Source organism: Salmo trutta, chromosome 9 (genome assembly GCF_901001165.1).
Source record: "Salmo trutta chromosome 9, fSalTru1.1, whole genome shotgun sequence".
NCBI lineage: Eukaryota > Metazoa > Chordata > Actinopteri > Salmoniformes > Salmonidae > Salmo > Salmo trutta.
In genome coordinates this window covers 44,028,688-44,049,147 of record NC_042965.1, presented here as the reverse complement: position 1 = coordinate 44,049,147, position 20,460 = coordinate 44,028,688, and the positions used below count along the sequence as shown (strand labels likewise).

The 20,460-nt window shown below is 45.3% G+C and overlaps 1 protein-coding gene across 1 annotated transcript in view; it reads left to right on the top strand.

Annotated features, from left to right (window-relative positions):
* Positions 1-2,020: 2,020 nt before the first annotated feature.
* LOC115199678 (WD repeat and FYVE domain-containing protein 3) overlaps positions 2,021-20,460 on the top strand; it is a 99,761-nt gene continuing 81,321 nt past the window's right edge. The window contains exons 1-5 of the mRNA XM_029761984.1: positions 2,021-2,073; positions 2,196-2,308; positions 7,727-7,967; positions 13,797-13,897; positions 17,851-18,069. Of these exons, the coding sequence (XP_029617844.1) occupies positions 2,021-2,073; positions 2,196-2,308; positions 7,727-7,967; positions 13,797-13,897; positions 17,851-18,069 (727 nt within the window). The remainder of the gene's footprint in view (positions 2,074-2,195; positions 2,309-7,726; positions 7,968-13,796; positions 13,898-17,850; positions 18,070-20,460) is intronic.

Genomic DNA, 20,460 nt, shown 5'->3' with positions numbered 1-20,460 from the left:
ATTTAATTCCATTTTAGAACAACTGAAGGTGTAACCTTTCAACCCAAAATCAACCACCATTGACCAATCAAACGATACCAAGTTTACAGTGTAACCTGACCCCCAAGGCCCAATCTCCACAGAGAGTCACAGCATTTAAATACTTGTGTGGCGGATGAGACCGATGGAAATAAGACAGAATAACCTAGTGGTTAGAGCGTTGGGCCAGTAACTGAAAGGTTGCTGGATCGAATCCCCCCGAGCTGACAAGGTAAAAAATCTGTCGTTCTGCCCCTGAACAAGGCAGTTAACCCACTGTTCCCCGGGCACCTCTCTGATTTGGGTTAAATGCAGAAGACACATTTCAGTTGAAGGCATTCAGTTGTATAACTGACTAGGTATCCCCCTTTCAGTTGTATAACTGACTAGGTATCCCCCTTTCCTTTCAGTTGTATAACTGACTAGGTATCCCCCCTTTCCTTTCAGTTGTATAACTGACTAGGTATCCCCCTTTCAGTTGTATAACTGACTAGGTATCCCCCTTTCCTTTCAGTTGTATAACTGACTAGGTATCCCCCTTTCTGTTGTACAACTGACTAGGTATCCCCCCTTTCCTTTCAGTTGTATAACTGACTAGGTATCCCTCCCTTTCAGTTGTATAACTGACTAGGTATCCCCCTTTCTGTTGTATAACTGACTAGGTATCCCCCTTTCAGTTGTATAACTGACTAGGTATCCCCCTTTCAGTTGTACAACTGACTAGGTATCCCCCTTTCAGTTGTATAACTGACTAGGTATCCCCCCTTTCAGTTGTATAACTGACTAGGTATCCCCCTTTCAGTTGTATAACTGACTAGGTATCCCCCTTTCAGTTGTATAACTGACTAGGTATCCCCCCTTCCTTTCAGTTGTATAACTGACTAGGTATCCCCCCTTTCAGTTGTATAACTGACTAGGTATCCCCCTTTCCTTTCAGTTGTATAACTGACTAGGTATCCCCCTTTCTGTTGTATAACTGACTAGGTATCCCCCTTTCAGTTGTATAACTGACTAGGTATCCCCCCTTCCTTTCAGTTGTATAACTGACTAGGTATCCCCCCTTTCAGTTGTATAACTGACTAGGTATCCCCCTTTCCTTTCAGTTGTATAACTGACTAGGTATCCCCCTTTCCCTTTCAGTTGTATAACTGACTAGGTATCCCCCTTTCAGTTGTACAACTGACTAGGTATCCCCCTTTCCTTTCAGTTGTACAACTGACTAGGTATCCCCCTTTCCCTTTCAGTTGTATAACTGACTAGGTATCCCCCCTTTCCTTTCAGTTGTACAACTGACTAGGTATCCCCCTTTCCTTTCAGTTGTATAACTGACTAGGTATCCCCCTTTCCTTTCAGTTGTACAACTGACTAGGTATCCCCCTTTTCTTTCAGTTGTATAACTGACTAGGTATCCCCCCTTTCTGTTGTACAACTGACTAGGTATCCCTCCCTTTCTGTTGTACAACTGACTAGGTATCCCTCCCTTTCTCTTCCCATATAGATAGCTTCCGAGTTCTCCTCAGTGAACACGTTTCAGATACCAGACACAGATAATATATCATTATTCAATCACAAATTCAATAGTCAGTCCTCTGGATACTGCAACAGAGAGATAGTCAGTCCTCTGGATACTGCAACAGAGAGATAGTCAGTCCTCTGGATACTGCAACAGAGAGATAGTCAGTCCTCTGGATACTGCAACAGAGAGATAGTCAGTCCTCTGGATACTGCAACAGAGAGATAGTCAGTCCTCTGGATACTGCAACAGAGAGATAGTCAGTCCTCTGGATACTGCAACAGAGAGATAGTCAGTCCTCTGGATACTGCAACAGAAATACATTTTGGCCCCTCAGAGGGGGAATGGCTGACTAGTCCATGGGCATTGTCCTTTATGTTTTCCTTGTGTTTCTGGACCATTTGCCATGCAGCTCCAGGTGACAGAGAGCATATCAATGAAGGCCTAGTCTGCAATGATGTTTATTGTTCTTCGAGGGGAAAGGCGTCCATGTTGGAGGATGCCAGTGAATGCCAAGTGATCGAGGACCACTTTGGAAATGTGTTTTCATTCATGTGTCATCCACTGGGATTCAACATGCACATCTTGTCTATGTATGTTTTCTTGTCACCCCCAAAATAAACATAAAATAAAATCTAATTCATATTGTTTTTTTCCCCCACAGAGAGTTCCTCCGGCTGGGTAACCCTCTGAACTGTGGAGCCTGGGACAAGAAGCTGCTGAAACAGTACCGCGTCCACAAACCCTCCTCCCTTAGCTACGACGCAGAGATGAGAAGTAAGACACCACTCTATCTATTACACACACACAGTACCAGTCAAAAGTTTGGACACACCTACTCATTACAGGGTTTTTCTTAATTTTTTTACTATTTTCTACATTGTAGAATAATAGTGAAGACATCAAAACTATGAAATAACACATATGGAATCATGTAGTAACCTGATTTGTTTATGTTTGAGATTCTTCAAAGTAGCCACCTTTTGCCTTGATGACAGCTTGGCACACTCTTGGCATTCTCTCAACCAGCTTCACCTGGAATGCTTTTCAAACAGTCTTGAAGGAGTTCCCACATATGCTGAGCACTTGTTGGCTGCTTTTCCTTCACTCTGCGGTCAAACTCATCCAAAACCATCTCAATTGGGTTGAGGTCGGGTGATTGTGGAGGACAGGTCATCTGATGCAGCACTCCATCACTCTCCTTATTGGTCAAATAGCCCTTACACAGCCTGGAGGTGTGTTGGGTCATTGTCCTGTTGAAAAACAAAGGATAGTCCTACTAAGACCAAACCAGATGGGATGGCGTTTCACTGCAGAATGCTGTGGTAGCAATGCTGATTAAGTGTGCCTTGAATTCTAAATAAATCAAGTGTCACCAGTAAAGCACCATCACACCTCCTCCATGCTTCACGGTGGGAACCACACATGCAGAGATCATCCGTTCACCTACTCTGCGTCTCACAAAGACACGGTGGTTGGAACCAAAAATCAAAAATTTGGGCTCATCAGACCAAAGGACAGATTTCCACCAGTCTAATGTCAATTGCTTGTGTTTCTTGGCCCAAACAAGTCTCTTATTATTGGTGTCCTTTAGTAGTGGTTTCTTTGCAGCAATTTAACACAGTTACAGAGTTGAATGGCTGTGATGGGAGAAAACAACTGAAGATGGATCAACATTTATTGTAGTTACTGTAACGGCTGTCGTAGAGAGGGGACCAAAGCGCAGCGTGTTGATTGCTCATGATGAATATTTATTATAACTCAAAACACTAAAGGAAAAATAACAAAGAGAAAAACGAAAGCGCACAGTTCTGTCAGGTACAGAAAACTAAACAGAAGACAACTACCCACAAACACAGGTGGAAAAAAACCCTACTTAAGTATGATCTCCAATTAGAGACAACGAGGACCAGCTGCCTCTAATTGGAGATCATCCCAAAAAACAACATAGAAATAGAAAAACTAGAACCTAAACATAGATATACAAAACATAGAAAAACACAAAACACCCCCTGTCACGCCCTTACCTACTCTACCATAGAAAATAACATCTTACTATGGTCAGGACGTGACAGTTACTCCACAATACTAACCTAATTGACAGAGTGAAAGAAGGAAGCCTGTACAGAATAAACATATTCCAAAACATGCATCCTGTTTGCAATAAGGCACTAAAGTAAAACTACAAAACATGTGGAAAATAAATACACTTTATGGTCCTGAATACAAAGCATTATGTTTGGGGCAAATCCAACACAACACATCACTGAGTACCACTCTTCATATTTTCAAGCATGGTGGTGGCTGCATCATGTTATGGGTATGCTTGTCAGCAGGCAAGGACTACAGAGTTTTTTGGGGGGGGATAAAAAGGAACGGAATAGAGCTTAGCACAGGCAAAATCCTTCCAATTGACACTGGGAGACAAATTCACCTTTCAGCAGGAAAATAACCTCAAACACAAAGCCAAATATACACTGGAGTTGCTTACCAAGACGACATTGAATGTTCCTGAGTGGCCTAGTTACAGTTTCGACTTAAATCGGCTTGAAAATCTATGGCAAGACTTGAAAATGGTTGTCTAGCAATGATCAACAACCAACTTGACAGAACTTGAAGAATTTTTTATTAAGAATTAGGGGCAAATATTTTACAATCCAGGTGTGTAAAGCTCTTAGAAACTTACCCAGAAAGACTCACAGCTGTAATCACTGCCAAAGGTAATTCTAACATGCATTGACTCAGGGGTGTGAATACTTCTGTAAATTCGATATTTCTACATTTCATTTTCAATAAATTTGCAAACATTTCTAAAAACATGTTTTCACTTTGTCATTATGGGTTATTGTGTGTAGAAAAAAATATTTCATTCATTTTGAATTCAGGCTGTAACAACACAATTTGGAATAAGTCAATGGGTATAAATACTTTTTGAAGGCACTGTACTTATGAATTATGACCGCTTATAGCAACTGTAATAATGCCCTATACATTTACTTATAAGTAATTATAAATGTAGCGTAAGGCATTATAGAGGCAGCGTAAGGCATTATAGAGGCAGCGTAAGGCATTATAGAGGCAGCGTAAGGCATTATAGAGGCAGCGTAAGGCATTATAGAGGCAACGTAAGGCATTATAGAGGCAGCGTAAGGCATTATAGAGGCAGCGTAAGGCATTATAGAGGCAGCGTAAGGCATTATAGAGGCAGCGTAAGGCATTATAGAGGCAGCGTAAGGCATTATAGAGGCAGCGTAAGGCATTATAGAGGCAGCGTAAGGCATTATAGAGGCAGCGTAAGGCATTATAGAGGCAGCGTAAGGCATTATAGAGGCAGCGTAAGGCATTATAGAGGCAACGTAAGGCATTATAGAGGCAGCGTAAGGCATTATAGATGCAGCATAAGGCATTATAGAGGCAACGTAAGGCATTATAGAGGCAGCGTAAGGCATTATAGATGCAGCATAAGGCATGTGTGCGTGCGTCATGGAAAATGTTACCAGAAAGTTTTCTGCGGGGCTAGATGGACAGGAGAAAGACGTGCAGTTTGAAAAGGCCAACAATTACTCCCAGCAAATTATTTCTCCTCCTGCTGTTAGTTGATCCATTCGGCTGCATCCAGGCAGTTACTGTAGTGGAGAATAGATTGGGGGGGGGGTTTGCCAGGAGATGAGCTTTCTCTAGCTTTAATTGCCAGTGGAAATGACTTTCTGGAGACGGTAATCCTTCATGATTGCACACCAGAACGAGCCTATTGTAACGTTATTGAAATGTCGCTGCAACCTAAACCAACACTGTTATGTGGGCTGCCTCCTAGACTAATCACCCTCAGATAATTACCTGAGGTGAATCTGTCCGTTAGTGCCGAGCGATTTTAAACTTACATTTCATTTTTCTCTTTCTGTTATTAAACAACTAATTGACTGACGTCGGTTTCAATTACTTGAATTCCATTTTTATTTACATTTTTTGTTAGCCCAAGGCGCCGTTTCTCTAGAGATAAATCAAATCATAGGTAGGGAGGGAGAAGCAGGGACATTTTTAAGAAACTCTGTGGACATAATGTACATTTCTAGCCTGGTAACAGTCTACTAACCATCGAAATCAAATTACATTACTAGAGTGGCTATTTCATAACTCATAAAACCCTCAAAGTTCCAGAATAGGGTGAAAATGGCAGCCATTAGCCATGTTTCCATCCAATTGGTGACAGATTTTCATGCGAATATTCAAAAAATACGCATAAAAACAATGAACATTTTCCCAGCAGAGATGTTTCCATCAAATGGACCTGTTGTGTGCGTGATGACGTAGGGCACATAACTTTTACGTGTAAATTCCCCATGTATGGAATAATAATAAAATATATAAATGACGTCCTATTCAGGAAATTTGACGGTCCCGTGTGGCTCAGTTGGTAGAGCATGGAGTTTGCAACGCCAGGGTTGTGGGTTCGATTCCCACGGGGGACCAGTACGGGGAAGAAAAAAACAATGTATGAAATGTATGTATTCACTGCTGTAAGTCGCTCTGGATAAGAGCGTCTGCTAAATGACTAAAATGTAAATGTAATAAACTACAATTACCTGTTATTTCCGTCTTGGACAGAGATGGGTACACTTTTACGCCTGCTACATTAGGATAGATACACACACAGACCGCATGAGAGATAAAACTACACAACGACGAGGGGGACAGAGACAGTGTTCCTTATCTACTGTGAACAACTAGAAGAATGATTTCCTCAGACATACTTAGGCAGGCTAGCCTAGCTAAATAGCATGACTACAGACAGTACAGTATGGGGAGCACAGAGATATCCTTAGATGGTCTGGCTGGCTGGCTGATACTGCCTGAGCAGAGATGATAACTTTAAGGAGAGCACAGAGATAACCTAGATGATCTGGCTGGCTGATACTGCCTGAGCAGAGATGAGGACTTTAAGGAGAGCACAGAGATAACCTAGATGATCCGGCTGGCTGGCTGGCTGATACTGCCTGAGCAGAGATGATGACTTTAAGGAATGAACATTAATAAAGTAATGAAATAAAATCTAAGTAATACACACAACTGAAATATTATTTCATAGTCATTTCCTGTTTTTCTATTGATGTCTACCCAATGTGGACCTGACAGAGACAATGGAATATTTTCAATGTTTTGTCAATTGAATGTTAATTATTTTTGGTGTTTGGAATTTCCATTAAAAAGCTCTAAAATCATTATAATGTCATTATTTCATAATGCATTTAATGTAAACATTTTTTTAACAAAACCAAAATCTGGAAAAAAATATTATTTTTTTACTAACCAAACCCAAACTGACCTCAAAAAAAGCACTAATCGCTCAGCACTACTGTCCGTAAAAATTAATGTCTTGACTGTTTTAATTGTCAATTAGGCTCAATTTACAGGCTCTAGGTCATTTCATGTAAACTGCCAGTCTAGTCAAAACATAACGGGGAAAGCCTGAGTTTGTTAGACTAATGATCATGTTTGATTAAATGTTGTCTATTTAGTAAGGGAACGTTTGCAATGTGGGGATGGTTATTTAGCTCTAACATCAATCTCTAAATTGTCCTTCCCTCACTGTAATGGGATATTATCCAAATGAAAATTACCTCATTTTCTCTCAATAGCTAAACAATGACATTCTTCCTTTTCTCTCAGGCCCTGTTTCAATAGTCTTAACAGTACATCCTTCCTCTACTCTCAGGCCCTGTTTCAATAGTCTTAACAGTACATCCTTCCTCTACTCTCAGGCCCTGTTTCAATAGTCTTAACAGTACATCCTTCCTCTACTCTCAGGCCCTGTTTCAATAGTCTTAACAGTACATCCTTCCTCTACTCTCAGGCCCTGTTTCAATAGTCTTAACAGTACATCCTTCCTCTACTCTCAGGCCCTGTTTCAATAGTCTTAACAGTACATCCTTCCTCTACTCTCAGGCCCTGTTTCAATAGTCTTAACAGTACATCCTTCCTCTACTCTCAGGCCCTGTTTCAATAGTCTTAACAGTACCTCCTTCCTCTACTCTCAGGCCCTGTTTCAATAGTCTTAACAGTACATCCTTCCTCTACTCTCAGGCCCTGTTTCAATAGTCTTAACAGTACATCCTTCCTCTACTCTCAGGCCCTGTTTCAATAATTCCCTGTAGCACGTGACGTGTGTGTGGTAACGTTTCATCTCTTGTCCCACAGACTCTATGACAATATCGATGGAGGGCTGTTTTGGTCCCGACACCGTGTTCACAGCGGCCGGTGAAGACAACAGTCAGTACCGAATCAGCCGTAGCCTGGTGCGCTCGGCCGAGGGGAGCACCGTGCCGCTCACACGCGTCAAGTGCCTGGTCTCCATGACAACGCCCCACGACATCCGCCTTCACGGCTCGGCCGTCACTCCAGCCTTCGTGGAATTTGACACCTCGCTGGAGGGCTTTGGGTAAGAAGATGCATGGACACACACACATGGCTTTTGGGTATACACACATTTCTTTTTTCACTGTACTACTGTTGTGTCGTCTGCAAACTTGATGATTGAGTTGGAGGCGTGCATGGCCACGCAGTCATGGGTGAACAGGGAGTACAGGAAGGGGCTGAGCATGCACCCTTGTGGGACCCCATTGTTGAGGATCAGCGGAGTGGAGGTGTTGTTTCCTACCTTCACCACCTGGGGCGGCCCGTCAGGAAGTCCAGGACCCAGTTGCACAGGGCGGGGTTCAGAACCAGGGTCTCGAGCTTGATGATGAACTTGGAGGGTACTATGGTGTTGAATGCTGAGCTATAGTCAATAAACAGTGTTCTTACATAGGTATTCCTCTTGTCCAGATTGGATAGGGCAGTGTGCAGTGTGATCGTCTGTGGATCTATTGGGGCGGTAAACAAATTGAAGGGGGTCTAGGGTGGCAGGTAAAATAGAGGTGATATGATCCTTGACTTGTTGATCAAAGCACTTCATGATGACAGAGGTGAGTGCTACGGGGCGATATCATTAAGTTCAGTTACCTTTGCCTTCTTGGGTATAGGAACAATGGTGGCCATCTTGAAGCATGTGGGGACAGCAGACTGGGATAGGGAGAGGTTGAATATGCCCGTAAACACACCAGCCAGCTGGCCTGCGCATACTCTTTTAACACGGCTATGGATGCCGTCTGGACCGGCAGCTCTGCGAGGGTTAACACCTTTAAATGTATTACTCACGTCGTCCACGGAGAAGGAGAGCCCACAGTCCATGGTAGCGGGCCGCGTCGGCGGCACTGTGTTATCCTCAAAGTGTGTGAAGAAGGTGTTTAGCCTGCCTGGAAGCAAGACATCGGTCTCGGGCCATGTGGCTGGTTTTCCTTTTGTAGTCCGTGATTGTCTGTAGCCACATACGTCTCGTGTCCGAGCCGATGAATTGTGACTCCACTTTATCTCTATATTGACGTTTAGCTTGTTTGATTGCCTTTCAGAGTGAATAACTACACTGTTTATATTCTGCCATATTACCAGTCGTCTTGCCATTGTTAAATGCGGTAGTTCGCGCGTTCAGTTTCGCGTGAATACTTCCGTCTATCCACAGTTTCTGGTTAGGGTAGGTTTTAATAGTTACAGTGGGTACTACATCTCCTATACACTTCCTTATGAACTCAGTCACTGTATCTGTGTATGCGTCTAGATTATTTTCACACGCTACAATGGAACATATCCCAGTCCACGTGATCAAAACAATCCTGAAGAGTCGATTCTGATTGGTCAGACCAGGTTTGAATAGTACGAAGCACGGGCACTTCCTGTTTGAGTTTCTGGAGTCGTGGTCAGATTTGCCGACAGGAGTGCTGGGGAGGGCCTTGTAAGCAACCCGGAAGTTTGAATAGCAATGGTCCAGAGTCTTTAGTAGAGCGAGTAGGACAGTCAATATGTTGATAGAATTTTGTCAGTATAGTCCTCAAATTTGCTTTGTTAAAGTCCCCAGCTAAAATTAATGCAGCCTCAGGTTATGTGGTTTCCAGTTTGCATAATGTCCAGTGAAGTTCTTTGAGGGCCGTCGTGGTATTAGATTGAGGTCGGATGGAAACTTCCGTGGCGATGACTGAGGAGAATTGTCTTGGGAGATAATATGGTTGGCATTTTAATAGTGAGGTATTCTTGGTCAGGTTTACAAAATGACTCTAGTTCCTGTATGTGCCTAGAATTACACCATGAGTCATTAATCATTAAACCCCGGGCCTTCTGCTTCTCGGAGAGATTTTTATTCCTGTCTGCGCGGTGTACTGAGAATCCTGCTTTGCTTTACTGACTCCGACAGAGTATCCCGAGAGAGCCATGTTTCCGTGAAACAAAGTATGTTACAGGCCCCGATGTCTCTCTGGAAAGAAATCCTTGCTCTAAGCTCATCAACTTTGTTATCCAAAGACTGAACATTAGCGAGTAATATACTCGGAAGCAGTGGGTGTTGTGCGGGCCTCCTAAGTCGAACCAGCAGGCTGCCTTGAGTGCCTCTCTTCCGCTGGTGATGTTTTGGGTCGGGCTCTGGGGAGAGGGAACAAAGGATCTGCTCCAGGGAAGTCGTATTCCTGGTTGTAATGCTGGTAGTTCTGGTGAGTTACCACCACTCTAATATCCAATAGTTCTTCCCGTGCTGTATGTAATGACACAAAGCATTTCCTGAGCTAATTATATAAGAAATAGTACATAAAACGTTGCAGTATTTAGATTTTTTTATCGGAGCTAGTTGCGATTCTGCCATCTTCGTCAGCGCCATTGGTTACTCTTCCTCAGATCTGTGCCTCGACACAATCCTGTCTCTGAGCTCTACGGGCAATTCCTTTGACGTCATTCATGGCTTGGTTTTTACTCTGACATGCACTGTCAACTGTGGGACTTTTATATAGACAGGTGTGTACCTTTTCCAAATCATGTCCAATCAGTTGAATTTACCACAGGTGGACTCCAATCAAGTTGATCAATAGAAACAGGATGCACCTGAGCTGATTTTCGAGTTTCATAGCAAAGGGTCTGAATTCTGTTTTTTTTTTTGTTTTTTTTTTATTAATTTGGAAAAATGTCTAAAAACCTGTTTTCACTTTGTCATTATGTAGTATTATGTGTAGATTGATGAGGACATTTTTTTTCTCTCAAATTTAATCAATTTTAGAATAAAGTTGTAATGTAACAAAATGTGGAAAGAGTCAAGGGGTCTGAATACTTTCTGTAATTCCTACATGATACAGTGCTTGCTTTGTTATCCAACTGATCTTGTGTCCTTTCGGTCATCCTGTGAACCCTGTTTGTTGCTGCTTGCTATTATTATTATTATTATTATTTATTTCTATGGTTAAAGTCATCCAGTCCAACCCCATCTCCATCCCGCTGTGCCCAGCTGCGTCAGAATAGTACATGTTGTCTCTGGAAGCAAAACAGGCAGGAGGCACTGTCCCACATTCGTTCAACACAAACGCACACGTTGACTACACTATCCACACCGCACACACACCCCGTCCACTCTACCCCATCTGTCACTATGAAATATTAATACCCCACCCCCTCGCTTCCACACACACACAGCTGGCTCATATAGGGAAGGTTCAGGGGCAGCTGGTAGTTCGGTACTACATGGTTAGGGCGTCATTAACTGGTCTGTCACAACACACCCGGGACCAGTCAGTGTGTGTAAATGGGGAGTACAAGCGTGTGTGTGTGTGTGTGTGTCTATTCAAGAGACACTGTTGTTTCTGTAGATAGGATAGCTATGGTTATTAGCAAACCACAGAGGAGGTTAGGGGGCCAGGGGGCTCATTTAGAAACCGTGCGTCTACCATAAGCCGCCTCCAATGTCGTTTTTAGAGAATTTGGCAGTACATCCAACGTGCCTCGTAACCGCAGACCGCGTGTAAGTAACCACGTCAGCCCAGGAACCTCCACATCCAGGCTTCTTCACCTGCTGGATCGTCTGAGACCAGCTCAGATAAACTTTGCAGTGCCATTTGCTTTAAGTCTTTAGGCCATGACATGTTCGTATTCCCAAAGTAGCCGGCAACCACACTAAACAAGAAACAATTACCCACAACCCCAAAGAAAAACACACACTACTATATAGGACTCCCAATCAAAGGCAACTCAACACACCTGCCTTCAATTGGGAGTCCAATCACCAACACAACACTTAACACACACAAAAACCCTGCCACGTCCTGACCAAAACTAATACAATTGCTCCCTCTGCTGGTCAGGATGTGACATTTACATTCGGCCTACAGTTATTTTCATTCTTCCTCAAGATTTGTCAGAAGGTAGACCAGAAATCCCCAAAGTGGGTATTCAGGGTGACGGCGACAACAATGTTTTCATGTTGAGAGAGAAACAGAACGGTTAAGCTCAGGGATGGGCAACTTGGACAGGGGGTGAGTGCTACAAAAAAAATCTAAACTCATGAGGGGTCTGCAGTGGCTTGTGGGTCTGCGTATCCACACATGCAGTCAGAGACGGCCCTAGCCTAAGTGAAATTTTGTTGAGGTGGACCCCCTTGCGAGCAAAACATTTCAGTGGCCTCCCTCTTGACAGTGGAGAGAGGAAAAAAAATACTTTTAGGGTTAATTTCCTGCAATTCTACACATTTTTGCTGTTTTGTCACGGAGAGAAAATGGTGCAGTTTTAAAGCAAATTTGGTGCGTTTCTAAAGCTAGCCTACAAAAGCCGCGGGTTGCCAGTTGTCCATCCCTGAGCTAGCTGATGTCAGGTTGAGAGAAAATAACAGCTAGCCCGATTGCTAGGAGTCTACTTTAGTCACATGTACTTAGAAGCTAAGATCCTGTCGTTGACATGTAATGTCAGTGATTTTACTGTGAAGAAAAGAGTGATGTCTACTCATTTTTTATGTTCTGTCTCCACCAGCGGTCTGTAATAAACCTAGCAGTTGTGAAGCAAACACTGAGCAGACATGACAGGTCTTTTTTTGTTGTTGTTGGTCTAGACTCCTGTTGGATGTACTTACTGTAAAACTGAATCAAGGGAGGAACTGGGAGCGAATTCATTTTCATGTGTAAAAATATATATATATTTTTTTTAAAGATGAATTTAAGGATTTTACTTTGGTTTCCCACCGCGACTTTTTTTCCCAATTTCTATACCTGCTTATAATGACAGTTAAAACAGCAATAACAACTATATTTATATGTAATGTACATTCTTCCCATCTCTAGCTGTCTATATATATATATATAATTACACTGAGTGGACAAAACATTAAGTATGCCTGCTCTTTCCTTTCCTTGACATAGACTGACCAGGTGAATCCAGGTGAAAGATATGATCCCTTATTGATGTCACTTGTTAAATCCACTTCAATCAGTGTAGATGAAGGGGAGGAGACAGGTTAAAGAAGGATTTTCAAGCCTAGAGGCAATTGAGACGTGGATTGTGTATGTGTGCCATTCAGACGGTGAACGGGCAAGAGAAAAGATTGTGAATTGAAGTGCCTTTGAACGGGGTATGTTAGTAGGTGCCAGGCGCACCGGTTTGTGTCAAGAACTGCAACGCTGCTGGGTTTTTCATCCTCAACAGTTTTCTGTGTGTATCAAGAATGGTCCATCACCAAAAGGACATCCAGACAACTTGATACAACTGTGAGAAGCATTGGAGTCAACATGGGCCAGCATCCATGCAGAACACTTTCGACACCTTGTAGAGTCCATGTCCCCGACGAATTGAGGCTGTTTTTTTTTATTTTTTATTTTTATTTAACCTTTATTTAACTTGGCAAGCCAGTTCAGAACAAATTATTATTTTACAATGACGGCCTGTTCTGAGGGAAAATGATTAGGAAGGTGTTCTTAATGTTTTTTACCCTCAGTGTACTGTGTATCAGATTATATTAGATATAGTAATATACTGTATACTGTGTATCAGATTATATTAGATATAGTGTATACTGTGTATCAGATTATATTAGATATAGTAATATAGTGTATACTGTATATCAGATTATATTAGATATAGTAATATAGTGTATACTGTGTATCAGATTATATTAGATATAGTAATACAGAGTATACTGTGTATCAGATTATATTAGATATAGTAATACAGTGTATACTGTGTATCAGATTATATCAGATATAGTAATTTAATGTATACTGTGTATCAGATTATATTAGATATAGTAATACAGTGTATCAGATTATATTAGATATAGTAATACAGTGTATCAGATTATATTAGATATAGTAATACAGTGTATCAGATTATATTAGATATAGTAATGTAATGTACTGTATATTTCTCCTGTCTCTAGGTGTCTGTTCCAGCCAAGCCTGGCTCCTCACAACGCTCCCTCTAACAATGCCAACACAGGAGGAGTCAGCGATGGAGCCGTGGTCTCTGGGATCGGAGCAGGTCAGTATCACTACAACCTAAAGTTAGCCTAGTCTTCATCCCCTAACTAGCAGGTCAGTATCACTACAACCTAAACTTAGCCTAGGTTACATCCCCTAGCTAGCAGGTCAGTATCACTACAACCTAAACTTAGCCTAGGTTACATCCCCTAGCTAGCAGGTCAGTATCACTACAACCTAAACTTAGCCTAGGTTACATCCCCTAGCTAGCAGGTCAGTATCACTACAATCTAAACTTAGCCTAGGTTACATCCCCTAGCTATCAGGTCAGTATCACTACAACCTAAACTTAGCCTAGGTTACATCCCCTAGCTAGCAGGTCAGTATCACTACAATCTAAACTTAGCCTAGGTTACATCCCCTAGCTAGCAGGTCAGTATCACTACAACCTAAACTTAGCCTAGGTTACATCCCCTAGCTAGCAGGTCAGTATCACTACAATCTAAACTTAGCCTAGGTTACATCCCCTAGCTAGCAGGTCAATATCACTTCACAGGTATTAATCTACATCCCCTAGTTAGCCGCCTCCTCCTCCCTCTTACTCCTTTCTCCTCTAATTTCCTCTCCTCTGATCAATGGGATTGGAGCAAGTCAGTATCACAACAAACCTAATCTTAGACTACCATCCCCAAGCTAGCCTCCAACCCAAATCATAGTATCACGACACACATAAACAAAGTCTGCATCGTCTACAAAGGGAAACCCAAACGCGAGCTGCCAAGTGATGTGAGCCTACCAGACAGGCTAAATGCCTTTAATGCTCACTTCGAGGAAAGCAACACTGAAGCATGCATGAGAGCACCAGCTGTCCCGAACGACTGATGTGATCACACTCTCCATAACCGATGTGAGCAAGACCTTTAAACAGGTCAACATTCACAAGGCCGCAGGGCCAGACGGATTACCAGGACGTGTACTCAGAGCATGCACTGACCAACTGGCAAGTGTCTTCACTGACATTTTCAACCTCTCCCTGTCTGAGTCTGTAATACCAACATATTTCAAACAGACCAGCATAGTGCCTGTGTTCAAGAACACTAAGGTAACCTGCCTAAATGACTACCGACCCGTAGCACTCACGTCTGTAGCCATGAAGTGCTTTGAAAGGCTGGTCATGGCTCACATCAACACCATCATCCCAGAAACCCTAGACCCACTCCAATTTGTATACCACCTCAGCAGATCCACAGATGATGCAATCTCAATCGCACTCCACACTGCCCTTTCACACCTGGACAAAAGAAACACCTATGTGAGAATGCTGTTTATTGACTACAGCTCAGCGTTCCACACCATAGAGCCCGCAAAGCTCATCAATATGCTAAGGACCCTGGGACTAAACATCTCCCTCTGCAACTGGATCCTGGACTTCCTGACGGGCCGCCCCCAGGTGGTGAGGGTAGGCAACAACATATCTGCAACGCTGATCCTCAACACGAGGGCTCCTCAGGGGTGCGTGCTCAGTCCCCTCCTGTACTCCTTGTTCACCCACAACTGCGTGGTCAAGCACGACTCCAACACCATCATTAAGTTTGCTGATGATACAACGGTGGTAGTCCTGATCACCGACAACGATGAGACAGCCTATGGGTAGGAGAGTTTCAAGTTCCTTGGTTCCAACAAACTATCATGGTCCAAACACACCAGGACAGTCGTGAAGAGCGCCCAACGACGTGTTTTCCCCCTCAGGAGACTGAAAAGATTTGGCATGGGTCCCCAGATCCTCAAAAAGTTATAAAGCTGCACCATCGAGAGCATCCTGATCGGTTGCATCACTGCCTGGTATGGCAACTGCTTGGCATCCAACCGTAAGGCACTACAGATCACCCAAGTATCAGACTGTTCTCTCTGCCCCTGCCCGGCAAGCGGTACCAGAGCCCCAAGTCTAGGTCGAAAAGGCTCCTTAACAACTTCTACCCCCAAGCCATAAGATTGCTGAACAATTAATCAAATGGCCTTGGACTATTTGCATTGAACCGGTAAGGTCTACACTTGTTGCATTCCGTACATGTGACAAATAAAATTTGATTTGATTTAGTTTCCAAATGAAAATGTCCCAGTTCTTCCGTGGCCTGCATACTTACCAGACATGTCACCCATTGAGCATGTTTGGGATGCTCTGGATCCACGTGTACGACAGCGTTCCAGTTCCCGCCAATATCCATCAACTTTACACAGCCATTGAATTAGAGTGGGACAACATTCCACAGGCCACAATCAACAGCCTGATCAACTCTATGTGAAGGAGATGAGCCGCATGAGGCAAATAGTGGTCACACCAGATACTGACTGGTTTTCTGATCCACGCCCATACCTTCTTGTTTAAGGTCTCTGTAACCAACAGATGCATATCTGTATTCCCAGTCATGTGATATCCATAGATTAGGACCTAATGAATTTATTTCTAGTGAATGATTTCCTTATGTGAACTGTAACTCTGTAACATTGTTTACATTTTTGCATGTTGGCGTTTTATATTTTTTGTTCAGTGTAGTAGTATGACGTCATCAGGGCTAGTTCATTCATCGAACCAGTCTGGTTCCTCCCAATCTGCCCGTTGACCCAATCAGGCCCCTGTTGTCCCGATCATATACTCCGTGGACCTAAACACATAGTTAATAATAATAGCAATAATAACAATAATAATAATAATAATAACAAAATAATAATAATACTTCATTATTGACCTACAGACCCAGACCCTAAAGCAGACATCCAGAGGATGTACACAGCTCAGCTTCCTCTCCCTCTCATCCCTCTCTCTCTTCTCTCCTCTCTTTCTCTTCTCTCTCCTCTCCCTCTCATCCCTCTCTCTCCTCTCCCTCTCTCCCCTCTCTCTCCTCTCCCTCTCACCCCTCTCTCTCCTCTCCCTCTCTCCCCTCTCTCTCCTCTCCCTCTCATCCCTCTCTCTCCTCTCTCCTCTCCCTCTCATCCCTCTCTCTCTCTTCTCCCTCTCGCCCCTCTCTCTCCTCTCTCCTCCCTCTCTCTCCTCTCTCTCCTCTCCCCTCTCGCCCCTCTCTCTCTCTTCTTCCTCTCCCTCTCTCCTCTCTCTCCTCTCTCCTCCCTCTCTCTCTCTCTCTCATCTCCCTCTCATCCCTCTCTCTCCTCTCTCTCCTCTCCCTCTCCCCTCTCTCTCCTCTCTCCTCCCTCTCTCTCTCTCCTCCCTCTCTCCTCCTCTCTCCTCTCCTCTCTCCTCTCCCTCTCGCCCCTCTCTCTCTCTTCTTCCTCTCCCTCTCTCCTCTCTCTCCTCTCTCCTCCCTCTCATCCCTCTCTCTCCTCTCTCTCCTCTCCCTCTCATCCCTCTCTCTCTCTTCTCTCTCTCTCCTCTCTCTCTCATCTCCCTCTCATCCCTCTCTCTCCTCTCTCTCCTCTCCCCTCTCCCCTCTCTCTCCTCTCCCTCTCTCTCCCTCTCTCTCCTCTCCCTCTCATCCCTCTCTCTCTCTTCTCCCTCTCTCCTCTCTCTCCTCTCTCTCCTCTCTCCTCCCTCTCATCCCTCTCTCTCCTCTCTCTCCTCTCCCTCTCATCCCTCTCTCTCTCTTCTCCCTCTCGCCCCTCTCTCTCCTCTCCCTCTCATCCCTCTCTCTCCTCTCCCTCTCTCCCCTCTCTCTCCTCTCCCCTCTCTCTCCTCTCCCTCTCGCCCCTCTCTCTCCTCTCCCTCTCATCACTCTCTCCCCTCTCTCTCCTCTCCCTCTCATCCCTCTCTCTCTCTTCTCCCTCTCGCCCCTCTCTCTCCTCTCTCCTCTCTCTCCTCTCCCTCTCATCCCTCTCTCTCTTCTCCCTCTCGCCCCTCTCTCTCCTCCCTCTCTCTCCTCTCCCTCTCGCCCCTCTCTCTCCTCTCCCTCTCGCCCCTCTCTCTCCTCTCCCTCTCATGTATGAAGTATGCTGTTATCATTGGCTCATTAATTTAACCAGCTCTCCCTCCCTCCCTCTCTCTCTCTCCCTCCCTCCCTGTAGGAGAGCGTCTGTTCCCCCCTCCGTCTGGTCTAAGCTACTCTACATGGTTCTGTGTGGAGAGGTTCAGCTCCGCCCCCCACACCCACCCTGTCCGTCTGCTGACGGTGGTCCGGCGTGCCACTACCTCAGAACAACACTACATCTGTCTGGCCGTGGTTCTGTCTGCTAAAGACCGGTCCCTGACGGTGTCTACCAAGGAGGAACTGCTGCAGAGCTACGGTAAACACACACACATACACATACATACACACACACATACATACACACACACACACACACACACACATATATACACACACACACACATATACACACATACACACACACACACACACACACACACACACACACACACACACACACACACACACACACACACACACACACACACACACATACATACATACATACATACATACATACATACATACATACATACATACATACACACACACACACACACACACACACACACACACACACACACACACACACACACACACACATACACACACCTGCAGGAAAACACACTCGTACATACAGGTGTACACGCGCGCTCACACCCTTTACCCAAACTGAAATATTGTTCCTGGTTTAGAGGTTTGTTAACCAGATGAATGATCGAGTACTGGAATCACTCCCTTCCCCAGATTAACATCTCTACATAATTCACACAGTCTCTGTAAATAATTCAGTGGAAAACATCAAACACACTGGTACATTCTAACGCTGCTCTCAACTCTGCAAACCAATACGGTCTTCTCTCTACCACACGAACCCAACCTTTATACCACAAACACACAACGTTTTTACAACGTTCACATGACATTGTCTTTTCCTTTCACAGTGACAGACTTCATACCCAACATAAACACTGATGTTTTATCATGTGAACCTCGGAACAACATCCTTCCCTCTTCCACAGTGGATGACTTCAGTGAGGAGTCTTCTCCCTCTACACCTCCTCTCCCTCCTCTCCCCCTCCTCTACCCCTCCTCTCCCCCTCCTCTACCCCTCCTCTCCCTCCCTCCTCTACCCCTCCTCTCCCGCTCCTCTACCCTCCTCCTCTCCCCCTCTCTCTCTCCTCCTCTCTCCTTCCTCTACCCCTCCTCTCTCCCTCCTCTCTCCCTCCTCTCCCCCTCCTCTCTCCCACCTCTCCCCCTCCTCTCTCCCTCCTCTACCCCTCCTCTACCCCTCCTCTCCCCCTCCTCTACCCCTTCCTCTACCCCTCCTCTCCCTTCCTCCTCTACCCCTCCTCTCTCCCTCCTCTCCCGCTCCTCTACCCCTCCTCTCCCCCTCCTCTACCCCTCCCTCCTCTACCCCTCCCTCCTCTACCCCTCCTCTCCCGCTCCTCTCCCGCTCCTCTCCCGCTCCTCTCCCCCTCCTCTCCCCCTCCTCTCTCCCTCCTCTCTCCTTCCTCTACCCCTCCTCTCTCCCTCCCTCCCCCTCCTCTCTCCCACCTCTCCCCCTCCTCTCTCCCACCTCTACCCCTCCTCTACCCCTCCTCTCTCCCTCCTCTACCCCTCCTCTCTCCCTCCTCTACCCCTCCTCTCCTTCCTCTACCCCTTCCTCTACCCCTCCTCTCTCCCTCCTCTACCCCTCCTAACCCTCCTCTAACCCTCCTCTAACCTTCCTCTCCCCCTCCTCTCCCCCTCCTCTCTCCCTCCTCTCCCCGCTCCTCTCCCCCTCCTCAACCCCCTCCTCTACCCCTCCTCTCTCCCTCCTCTCTCCCTCCTCTCTCCCTCCTCTCCCCCTCCTCTCTCCCTCCTCTCTCCTTCCTCTACCCCTCCTCTCTCCCTCCTCTCTCCCTCCTCTCTCCTTCCTCTCCCCCTCCTCTCCCCCTCCTCTCCCCCTCCTCTCCCCCTCCTCTCTCCCTCCTCTACCCCTCCTCTCCCCCTCCTCTCCCCCTCCTCTCTCCCTCGTCTCTCCTTCCTCTACCCCTCCTCTCCCCTCCTCTCTCCCACCTCTCCCCCTCCTCTCTCCCTCCTCTCCCTTCCTCCTCTACCCCTCCTCTCTCCCTCCTCTCCCCCTCCTCTCCCCCTCTTCTCCCCCTCTTCGCTCCCTCCTCTACCCCTCCTCTACCCCTCCTCTACCCCTCCTCTACCCCTCCTCTACCCCTCCTCTCTCACTCCTCTCTCCCTCCTCTCTCCCTCCTCTCTCCCTCCTCTCTCCCTCCTCCTCTCACCCTCCTCCTCTACCCCTCCTCTCCCCCTCTTCCTTCCCTCTTCTCCCCCTCTTCTCCCCCTCTTCTCTCCCTCCTCTACCCCTCCTCTCCCCCTCATACACATATACAACCACAACCAACATCACCAAAATACTCTTCAAACCATGGATGGAAATGAAGCTAGCCCAAGGCTAGTACTATTCAGATTGGGCCAGTAGAAATTGTGGCTAACTTACCAGCTGACTAGTGAAATATTGTCTTTTCAAGTATTTCATGGCATCGATTTGAGTCAGAACTGTAGTCTACCAGTCAGCCGTGTGCCCCAAAATCCTCAAGTTCCAGCCCTGCTTCAAACCCATATGGAAAACACTTTTACAGCATCATGTTAACTACTTTACCATATTAACTACTTTACCATATTACCATATTAACTACTTTACCATATT